The sequence below is a fragment of the Notolepis coatsorum genome, assembly GCF_963971535.1.
Source record: "Notolepis coatsorum genome assembly, contig: SCAFFOLD_197, whole genome shotgun sequence".
NCBI classification, from domain to species: Eukaryota; Metazoa; Chordata; class Actinopteri; order Aulopiformes; family Paralepididae; genus Notolepis; species Notolepis coatsorum.
In genome coordinates, this window is record NW_028169795.1 from 228,557 (window position 1) to 240,643 (window position 12,087).

General features: G+C 42.3%; 1 protein-coding gene across 1 annotated transcript; it reads right to left on the reverse strand.

The window, feature by feature from the left end:
- Positions 1-516: 516 nt before the first annotated feature.
- On the reverse strand, positions 517-9,268 carry LOC311248024 (zona pellucida sperm-binding protein 4-like; the record flags this gene model as incomplete). The annotated part of the gene is made up of 8 exons (XM_084338988.1): positions 517-539; positions 5,536-5,614; positions 5,762-5,906; positions 7,288-7,480; positions 7,568-7,725; positions 7,843-7,940; positions 8,291-8,478; positions 8,941-9,268. The coding sequence occupies 8 exons, from the start codon at positions 9,266-9,268 to the stop codon at positions 517-519; spliced, it is 1,212 nt and encodes a 403-aa protein (XP_084195114.1).
- Between the last annotated feature and the right edge of the window lie 2,819 nt (positions 9,269-12,087).

The window sequence follows — 12,087 nt, forward strand, 5'->3', positions numbered from 1 at the left end:
TCAATCAATCAATCAATTACTTATCCATGTTGAAAGCGACTGTTGATGTTAGCCATCATCGGTAGCCTACCCAGGCCAGATGTAGCCCATGATTCATCCTGATGAGTTGAAAATGGAGGACCCTTATGTAAACAAGACGAAAGTCTTTGTCTGGTCTTCATCCTCTTAGCAGTTGTTAGTATTGAGCCACAATCTTCAACTCACTCTCAAAATAAATACCCCACTATCCTATCAACAATTTAATATAAGAACATGATCGCAAACCTCCCTACCTCTATGTAAGAGTTTTTCTTTCTTTTCTCTTTCTCTCTCTTTTGTAAATGTTCTCTTTTCACCTGTGTTTTGTCATTTTTATGCAAATGTAATTATCCCTTTTATATGTATTCCTAATTGTTTGTTTTTGTAATCTCGGCATAATTGCAAATGAGGGTAAAACCTCAATGTTCCTTTTCGAGAATAAATAAAGGTTTAAAATCTATATATATATAGTGGCAGTTGTGGCTGTCACACGCCACCTCAGTGGCTTTTCACAGGGCTCTCTGGCACAGGGACACAGGCAAGAGGGTAGAAACAGCAGACTCGTTTATTGAAGAGAGTGGCAAGATGGTACAAACAGCAGACTGCGTGCGTGGGTGTGTGCGATGACAGATTTAACCTGTGCATAATGATTACCTCGATGTGCAACAGGTGTGCAGCCACATCTGCTCCCGGGTCTAATTAGCTTGACCCAGGGCATGTGTGGCTGCTTACATGTAAAGCAGCCATCCCCCACAGCACATATACAGTATAAATATATATATATATTAGGGCTGTCAGTTTATCGCGTTAATTCGATTAATTAATTACACGGCAAATTATCGCATTATGAAAATGTACTCAAAATTTAAATAGTTTTTTTTTATAATAATCTTTTTTTGTATCTCATTCATTCCATAATAACGTAGAATACACATTTACAGACTTTTTTTTATATATGGACCATTTGCATGTTCTTGGTATCTGATTCTAGGGACATCTGGATCTCAGGGAATGTATTCCCAGTGTCAGAAATACTGTGTCTGTTACTAGGCTTGAGTCAATTGTAATGAACCAAATGAGAATATCAATAAAAAAAATGTATCTTTGACTGTGAATACCACCATGCTCAAATTGACCAGACCTGAACAATCTAAGCAAATTAATAGATGGAAGATGATTAAACAGAAGGTTTTGTAGATACAGTATTGAATTAATTAGATGAATTAATTATAAATCCTGTAATTAATTAGATAATTTTTTTTAATCGCCTGGCAGCACTAATATACATATATGGCTCTCTTGGCCTGCCTTAGACATGCATAGGAACTTATCTTGAAGAAATGTAAATAGTTCATGTGTGTTGGTTGCTATGTGTGTCCCCCTGACTACGAAGGCCTAGAAGAACAGATTTCTTGTTCACTATTGTTCTATGGGTGATTTCAATAAAATTTTGAGAGATTACATTTCTTCCATTTCTTTTTTGTCTTTATGGTCTAACTATAGTTAGACCATAACTAACTAACTAGTTATGGTATAACTATTTATACATCAATGTGTCATCAATGCAGCTTATTCTGATAGCCCAGTTTGCCAATATGTATTTTGCAGGGGTGTAAAAAGTACCCAGAAATTATACTTAAGTGAAAGTATAGGTAACGTCTTGAAATATTACTCAAGTAAAGTCAGAGTATCTGGCTAAAAACACACTTGAGTAGAAGTTAAAAAAAGTTTCTACTTTTAAATGTACTAAAAAGTCAAAGTAAAAAAATGTCTGACCGTCTATTCTTCTGATAGCAGGTGTTTAATCAAAGATCCTTTCTAGTCTTGCACAAGGACCAATCAGCATGGGTATGGGTGGGTTCATTTTCCATTTATTTGGATTTGATTGGCTGTTTTTAAATAAAGTGCGGCCGCAGGATTAACGTTAAATATTCGAATTAAAATAGTTGGACCTGCAAGATTTGTACTTTGTAGGTCTGCATTTTAAATGTAAGGAGTAAAAAGTGTGTTTTTTTCTCTGAAATGTAATTGAGTAAAAGTACAAGTATACAAACCTAATAATACTTGAGTAAAGTACAAATCCCCAAAAACAGTACGGTCCATTTAGGAAATCAGTTTGAACTTGAACTTGCATTGGTTTGTGATAGATTATTACTGGGTATTTCAAAGTACTTCATATTTTGTACCATTTTGAAGCTAACAACTAGGGCTTTCCAATGATATAAAATAAGTGTATGATCATTGTTATGTATTGGGTTAGGTTTGTCCCAGGGCGATTGCCATACTCGCCCTGTATATGTACGTGGTGATTGCGCACCTGCGGTTGTTATTGTTTTTACCTGCTACCAAGTAAAGCCTCGCTACCGAGTACCTCCGTGTCAGAGTGATTATTCATTGTTATATTACCAGGATCAGATATAACAATCATCATAATTTTTATTATTATGGTTCATATGTAGTTGCACTTGAACTTGTTGAAATTAAACTTGGAAGATAAAATGTATTTAATTAAACTTTCCTTGCTTATATCAGATTTATGTGTAATGAATGGAATGTAGAAATCTTGTTGGCAATATAGAACAGCTGACAGATTAGAAATAGCATTTATTGTTCAAAAGATATGAATTAATGAAACTAGATTCGATTTAAAAAAGAAAATTAGGCTGATGACGGGCTACAACGTGCATGTGTTGTATTAGAGCCTGGGTTTAAGTCTCCTGAATCTGGACCTATACAGTACTACATTTGTTTCCACTCTTAAGTTTGTTTCTATTTAGTTTCTCAAACTACTGCAGAATGCCACTAATATGGCGATTTATGTTATAGCCTTAGTAAATGTTGAGCTACAGTACTTATGTATGGATGCATTGGCAGTTGTTGAATATTGACTATTCAGTATCAAAGCCAGTACTTTGAACAGATATGTAGGTGAACTGTACATTAAAATGTTCAAGTTCTTTAATAGTTGTCATACAGAAGTACAGAATACTTTCATACAAAATGCTTCTTACTGTTACGCTCCAGAGACTGTGCTAGACAAGATAGTATCAAATAACATAACATAATATAGCATGAATTTAGAAGAAAATGAGGTCACAGTGTTCGGTATAGACATATGTACAATGTTCTGAGTTACCATATAATATACAATACACAATACTATGCAGTGTACTAATGTACAGTACTATCTAGTGCAAAGCAGAAATGGGATGAGGTACAATTTTTGGTACAATTTACAGTAAGGTGTACAAGTTGTAGTGCAATCCTTCATCCATAAATATAAAGTGTGGGGAGTGGGTGCTACAGTGTGTTTGTTTAAAGTGGGTGTGTGCTATAAGTGTGTGGAGTGGGTGCTACAGTGCGTTTGTTTAAAGTGAGTGTGTGCGTGTGGATGTGTGTGCTATGTGCGTTTGGTGGTTGTTGTTGTGTAGTGTTCATTCATTGTTCGTTTAGCAGCCTGATGGCCTGGGGATAGAAGCTTCTTCTGAGTCTCTGTGCTCGCCTTGAGACTCCTGTATCGCTTGCCTGACCGCAGCAGTTCAAAGAGGCAGTTGTTCGGGTGACTGGAGTCTTTAATGTCAGTATGCATCATGTGTCTGCTTGATTTAGTGAAACTTTGAACTAATTTTGGTTTAATTTGTGGCAGCATAACTCTTCTGCTCATAACGTCTACACAATCACATCTACATAAAGTGGCATTATGTGCATCAGCTGTTGGATTTAGGGATGTCTCGAGTAAAGTTATTGCCCCCACGAAGAGTAATTTAGTATGCCACCACATGAGTCGAGATTTAAGTTTTATACATAATGGAGCTGCACACAAGTTATTAAAAACAATGGTCCTCATTCTAATCTCGAACATGTTCATAAGTACCTTCTGTAAATATCTTGGTAAAGATTTCTTACTAACAATTTACAAAAATCCTCCTCCGGAGTCCTTAACGTGTGAAGCGGTCAACGTAAGTGCAGGCCAACATCTTTGCAGCTGGGTTCCCATGAATGAAATAAGTCACTCATTCTTAAACTGCAAAGCATGTTCTCGTACACCGGCCCGCCAGCTCCTTAAGACAACTTGGAGGCATGTGCAAAACAGCAGAGGACCCAGTCAACGTGGAAGAAGCCATTTGCGACTGATCTCAAAATGAGATTAGATTCAAATGTATTGTCATTTTACAGCACAAGTACAATACACCATCCAACCAGAGTGCAAATGTAACAGTGAAGTGCAATAGTAACCATGTAATAATGCACAGATGATAACACCCAGACATCCCATTTAATAATGTCAATACTGAACGATTGCATGCTTGTCAAGAGCCAATCGTGCAGTTGTTCAGTATCGACATTAAGATAAGAGATATTCCTTTATTGATCCCCTTGGGGAAATTCAGGCATCATAGCACAATAGCCTCTAGCTGCAACCGCGGAGAGAGACCCTCACTAGGCGCTGTGGCAGCCACAGAGAGCGGAAGTTTCTCTTAAGGGTTAGGTAACGGGAGCGTGCGTACAGTGCACGTGGCGTCATTAGCGTGCGTGCAACCAGTTTTGACATCAGCACTCATCTGAGAGGTTAAGGTTTCGTCTTGTTTACATCAGGGTCCCCCATTTTCAAGGACAAAGCATTCCCTTCTGCCAGAGTGCATATATGTACCATCTGCCTCTACAAAATATCCCAATATACCATAGGTTAGCAACTGAAACAAAGTCAGTGGTTTTAGTTTTTTTTAAAGTTTTTAATATCAGTCCCATATTAAGTCATCTGCAGTTACACTGTGCTTGAAGGGGCTTTGAGGTGCAGATAAGATCACCTCTCCACTGGAGACAACAGTCCTCTGTCCCGGGACAACACTTGTTGCAAACGCAGCTCTTCCTGGAGTAGAGAAAGTGACAAGTCAGTCTACCAGGCCAAGAAACATATTACTTAAAATACAGAAATGAGTAGTGAGGATAAACAAAGTTATGGTATATTGTGTATGTAGTGATGTACTATATTCACTGCCGTCAAGTGAATCATGTTTTTTATTGTAAACTTTTAATATAAGTAAAAATAATATTCTATATTGTAATATACTAAATTATGTAAATTCTAGTAAAATTAATGGAACAACAAATACAAATGTAAGGGGGTAGGGATCAATAAGCTAAGCTTCCCTCTACTCCTTTTTTTGGACATGTCTGCTAACCAAACACATTGCTCTTTTGTTTATAAATCCCGTTTTTTTTTCTTTGTTCTTTTTTAAATGTTTTTTTCCTTGAAGGATTTTTTTTTTAATTTGTTGTTAAGATCCGACGGATCAAGACACCGAGTTGTTTGAAGAAATAAGAAGAATAACATGTCCAAGAAATAAACTTCTCATTCATTCACTCAATCAATACAAAATCGCACATCCATTTGATCAATTGATATAAAAAAAATCATACCTTTGTGGAACTATACATACATATAAGTGGCATGCCTCCCAGCCCTAATGGTCTGGGGACACGTTACAGACATGCAACAATTAAGATGGGACTCACGTTGACGCCTATGGCACGGCTGTTCACAGGGTTCAGTGCTGCCAGGACGGCACACGGCGGTAGAACAGTGGATAAACACCTGAGGGGGGGGGGGGTGGGGGGGGGGGGGGGGGGGGGGTGGGGGTTGCAGAATGTTAAAGAGCAGCCAAGGAACTTCAGCCAGCATGATTATTACAATTAAGAGCCGAGACTGGGCAATGACCATTTGAGCTTGAAGCCACCATACCTTGTCCTTGGTGTAAGTGTAAGTGTGATCCACAAAGGTGAACATCGTCACGATGAAGCGCCTGTAGTGGGTCGGGTATAGAAGTCCAGAGGAGCCGTCCACAGAGACCACTTTTGTCTGGTAACGGTCATCTTGGTAAGGGCACCTGTAATAAGTCGTCCAATTTAGCATTATTTTTAATCTACTTATGGGGCACACCCGCAACATTATGCTCTTACAGTCTTCTCCAGAGCCAGACAAGATGCCAATCTCCTCTGCATTCAGTAGAAAGCTATCGGGCTGCAAGCTAGCCTATAGCTCAGCACAAATGCATGGAAGCAGATGTGGCTATGGATTGTTCCCCCCTCCCCCCCTCCATCTGCTTCCATGCATTTGTGCTAAACTATAGGCTAGAAGCCGGATAGCCTGCTACTGAACGCACAGAGGAAATTGGCTTCTTGTCCGACTTAAGATATTAAGCCATAGTGTTGGCATACCCCCTTCAACAGATGATATCTCTTGATGTAACGGATATGTACCGCGATAGTGTGACTACGGTACATAGAAGTAAAACTCACTCCCCTGAGGCATCCAGACTGAGCGCTTAGAAGGGAATTCCTTTCTTGGCGCAGCGGTCCGTGTTGCTGGCCCCGGTGCGTACGCCCGGGGTTCGACTCCCACTCAAGGCATGGTCGAAGTGTTTGGCAGGTACAGTGTTGTACCGGCTACATTGACACTTCAGTATACAATGAATCAAATCAAATCAAATTTATTTATAGGGCCCGACAACACACGTTAATGTCCCCATGGGCCGTACAGGTCTTCTTTAAACAAGTCAAGAAGACAACATAACAATAAGTCAAGAACAGAACAAGAACACCATAGTGTCCAAACATTTTTTAGATGAATGCAAATAAATGAAAGAATGCAAGCACTCCCAGACATACCCCACGCGAAGGTAAGGAAAAACTCACTAAAACCTAACAATAGGGAAAAAAAGCTCCACAGGCAATGTGGAGGAGAGAAACCTTAGAAGGGCCGTTCAAGGGGGGATCTCCCTTCTTAGATGTCGGTGATAGTAGTGTTGCAGACGGACAGTTGGTAAGCATGCACTCATGTGTGTGGTGAGACACAGATGAGTGCATGCAATAGCAACTGAACATTTTGAAAAATTAAAGATAGAGTTGATAGCGGATCTATTTGAGGCACAGGGGCGGCGCAAGAGGGTCACGTCCTCCCCGTCTTACAATGATGTCCTGAATCTCACCCCAGCATGTAATGAATCATTAACTTTCCTCAAACCGTGCTACAGTGACAAGTCTATTGCTGGTACCGCCCCTCACGTTAAATGAGATGCCAAAAGTGCCATTTTAGGGGGGGGGGGGGGGGGGGGGTTAATGACTAATTAGGGTTTTCCTACAGTATGAAGCATCTAGTGAAGAAATGTGAAATTCAAAATACATCCCCAAGTATCCTTTTAATGTCAAGCTGGTTACTAAAAATACCAAGTTGTGAAACTGATCCAAGTCATGAGTTGTTCAATTTACCCATCTATCAGGAGGTCCCACTGGGGAAGGCCGTCACGGTCAGGGGTGGACGTGGCCCAGCAGTGCTCCAGAGTCAAGACGATGTTGGGGTCAGTCCTCTCCAGGATACGAACCTCGACGTACAGCGGCTCCCTCAGGACCTTGGTGACGGGATAGTCTGCGGCGCCGTAGAACGAACCGTACGCCACTTCCTCTGCAATTAAAACCAGGGCAGAGTGAAGTCACTATAGAAATAGGAGTTTAACAATTCAGCAATGATGGGGGGTTAATGTCAGCTCACCCTCAATACAGCCCTTGTTGTAGCATTTTCCGTTGGCCAATCTAAGCTCCGCCCTGAGAGGTCCTAGAGCAGTGATTGGCTCAGGAGGAGGAAGAGGGTTCACTTCAATAACTAGAGCCTCCACTGCTGTGCCAGAGTACCTACACTGGAACAACAGCCTAATGGGAGAAGGAACAACTTAAAAAAAAACGCCATTTTAGAGGCTTTGAAGAAATCAGTTGTATTCCAAAGGAAAATATCTGTGACAAAGAGTTCTACGATTGAACTTAACCCACTCAAAATGGCTGTCCCTGGTGATTGAGCCTCTGGGGCCGATTCCAACGTCATACGAAGCGGACATGATGTTCTCGTAGACCACATAATCCTCTTCTTCCTACAAAATAAAATTTGGCAGAGTTACACAAATCCATCTTGTACCCATGTCTTCTAGACCAAGACTCAGCTTAGTAATGGTATTTTCACAACATGCAGTCAATTCATTTACTAAGGGCACAATGCCAACCCCTTTGCTATTGACATGGCTGTCATTTTGCCCTCATGTCATGCACAGGTTGAGATTCCCTTCTACCGACGGTAGAAAGGAATCCCAACCAGACATAAGATCAAAATGGCAGTGAGAATATAGTAGTCATTTAATTATAATCCCCCCATTGGGTTGACTATCAAGATGTCTGCGTTGATACAAGCGAATACTACGCAGTTTGCAGCAACCCGTCTACCCACATTCATGGTGGTGCCGCATGCAGTGACTGGGAACTGGAAGATGGCAAAGGCAGAGTTGGTGGCGACGGGGCTACAGAAGGCATCGGTAGTTTCCAGCAGGCTGACGGAGTCCACATCTATGTGGGGCAGCGTGGCATCCCTGGCCACCACCACCACAAACTGGCCATCCCTGGTACACTGTACAGTCACTGAAGAGAGCAAAAGTTACTCCCAATAACGGTAAAGGAATTATGACTTAAACAATATACAGTAAAATTCTTCATTTCAACTCAAATTCATAAAATGGTACAATCAATTAAAAAACATAAGATTAAGGGGCAATGGTTGGTTATTTTAAACTGACCAAAGGATATCAAAATAAGAGTTTTAGGGTTTGTTGTATGATGTTCCCACATGTCAGGAGAAAAGGCAATTTCCCAAGTTCAGTATAAACTATAAAATATATATATATATATATAAATATATAACTATAAAAATAAGTGTAAGTAAGCCAATCATCGGAAAATGGTCCTATAGGGTCCAGACGTCCACACGCCAACAGAAGTAAGAAATTGGGCAAAGCTCCAATAATGCCCATATAGAAACAGATGCTAATATTTGGAATGTTGTTGTGCAGGAGTTACCAAAGCATACAATTATAATAAACATACCTGCTTTGCCGTAGTAACACAGACTCCCATCAAAACAACAATTGATGGCCTCACACTGCTCAACGGTGACGTCTGCAGGTCCACACTGCACCTTCACGGGCTCCTCTACCTGGCATCTCTCGAGCGGAACTTCTGCCACGGGCGTCTTCGGTGGCTGCTGCTGAGGCCAGTGAGGCAGCGGAGGAGGAGTCTGGGGTCGTCTCGGTGGTATATGATGTCTCTGCGACTGAATCTTCCATGAACGCCGGGCACTAGTAACATCATCAACGGCCAACAACAGCCCAACCACCACCACCACGATGACAAACGCGCACTTCAATTGCCCCATTATTACAACGTCGCTGATATTAGCCACACACTATAGCTGAAACTGGAGCCTGGATTGATTGCATGCCTGGATTCCTTTGGTGGCTTTATATACCTGACTGAATGTGTTTGCTCAGAGCTCCACCTTCTCGTCGTTAAGAGTCGATCACTTTCCAGCCCTGGACAGTTAACCAGTGAGGAGACCGCAGGTAGAGCTAATTGCCTGCTCATCTGTCTGGAGAAGAGAAGTCAAGTCAAGTCAAGAGTTTTATTTGTCACGGCATACAAGTATACAATGATATACAAGAGAAGAAGTGACTAATGCCTTTCAAAGCCTCAGAGAGGATACTTTCTTCTTGAGTTTCTCTATGACATATTCATATAGAATCAGGACATATAGTGTGTAGACAAAACTGTTGTTAAAGGGGAACTATTTTACTATTTCTTTCACTATTTGGGCACTTTTACACAATTCCTGTGAGTCTATGGAACACCTCTGTAATATATATATTTTTTTTATTCATTGTTTTGTATTTCTAATCAAGTCCTCAAAAACAGCATTTTTCTACCTCAAGATTTCGAGCTGTTTTGAGCCTGGGCTCCTAAACCACTGCGGAGCGTCGTGTTCGCCTGAACATTAACATGCAGCAGTGACTATATGACATCACATATAGGCACATTTTCAAACGACTCAGTTCAGTGAGGGTGAATATTGTGAGAGGAGAATTGGAAGAATGCACCAATATGAGAATTTTGAGACATAGATCATATTAATATAAGTTCACATAGCTAGGAAACAATGCTAAACACTCAAAGGCCATTTATAAGATAGTTCCCCTTTAAGCATATTGAGTACAAGGACAAGGACAAAGTCATGTTTATGCTCCTATCTGACATCATAGTGTGCCTGCCATGTGCAACAGACAGGTGTTGATACTAATGAGTATGCGCATAAATAAACGGTTAGTATATTTTAGTTATGATAAGCGAGGCCTAAAAACATAGTTAATTTCCTATTATACTCTTTAATAAGAACATTGTGTGAAATGTAGGCCTACCCAAAATGTACAGTAGATGGCATAATGAATCATGGATTGGGACTTTACAGTGTGTGTTACAGTATATACCAAGCCTTGCCCAGGGGGCAAAGTGAATGGGTATAGGTCTTTAAAATAAAGGTCCTCAAGGGCAGGCCCAGTTTGACTTTGCCTGCAGAGTTGTGGTACGGTCATCAACAAGGCAGGATCTTTAGTGGAGGGGGAAGCCAAAAGCAGACTTGTGGGAATGGCGGCTTGGTGTGTTCCAGCTATAGCATCAAACTTTATGTGAAAATGCTGACTTCTTAAATAACACTGGAGTTGCTACAGTACCTGACCAGAGGGAGTAGGAGAGGATGTGAACAAGATTAAAAGGAACCGATCTGGGCGGTCAGGTGGCGTAACGGAGATTGCGTTCGTCACCAAACCCCGGAGCGGCTAGATTCGCCTGTTTGAATCCAGCTCACAGCTCCGGGGTTGTCACCAGCTTGGCTGGCCGTCTGCACTGATACAATTGGCTGTATCAGAGGGTGGGAGAAGCTGGCGGGGTGGGTCCGGGTCGTTGTAAACAGCGACTCCTACAGTTCGGTCGGGGCGCCTGCTAAGCGCGGATAGGACTTGAGTGGGATAGTGTGATCCTCCCACACGCTACGCCCTCTCAATGAGAATCCGCGCTGCCAGGTGAAAAGAAGCGGTTGATTGGCTGGACGTGTGTCGGAGGAAGCACGTGGTAGCCTCCACTCTCCCAGACCGACTGTGGGGGGTAGGTGCGCAGCGACCAGGAAGGGGACTGGGAATTGGCATAACGACTAACATTGGGATGGGAGAAAAATCGGAGGAAAATGGAGGGGGAAAAAGATCAATTAAAAAAAAAAAAAAAAAGGAACCGATCTGTCCTATGACCACTAACCGACAGGACGGCTCCTCCCAATGTCAAGAGAGCCCCTCTGCTGCACGCTAATAGGCCCATTTTGAGTGTGTTGTGTGTTAAAAAAAACAATACAGGACCTCTTTTAGGGGTCTTTATTCGGCATGCAACAAACTGTACATGCAATTGGAGCGGCACACACACACCGGGATACACACACACACACACGCATTGTCTTTTTTCTCTGTCGCCGATGCGATTGCGTCTCTGCGCGTAACCCATCCCGTCGTCCTTCCCCCCCCCCACATGGGCAGCCGGGAGCAGATAGGGCGTCAACGTGAGCCGCGCCCCCCGGGGGACCAATCCAAGTGCTCCTGCCCGTCTTTGTCAAGGACGCCACAGCGTTAGCGATCTGTTGTTGTGCATGTTTTTCCATTGGGTTTATCTTATCGGGGGGGGGAACCCTTGTGAGCACAGAGGGGGAGAACATGCAAACTCCACACAGTAAGGCCCGGGAGATACCACCCCACCTGGGTAACTGGCATCATGGAAACCTGGTTCCCAAGCGGGAATCGAACCCTGGACCTTCTTGCTGTGAGGCAACAGTGTTAACCACTACACCACCGTGTGTGTGTGTGTGTGTGTGTGTGTGTGTGTGTGTGTGTGTGTGTGTGTGTGTGTGTGTGTGTGTGTGTGTGTGTGTGTGTGTGTGTGTGTGTGTGTGTGTGTGTGTGTGTGTGTGTGTGTGTGTGTGTGTGTGTGTGTGTGTGTGTGTGTGTGTGTGTGTGTGTGTGTGTGTGTGTGTGTGTGTGTGTGTGTGTGTGTGTGTGTGTGTGTGTGTGTGTGTGTGTGTGTGTGTGTGTGTGTGTGTGTGTGTGTGCGTGCGTGTGTGTGTGCGTGACTACTCGACTACCGGTCGAGACTACTTGGAAGCAG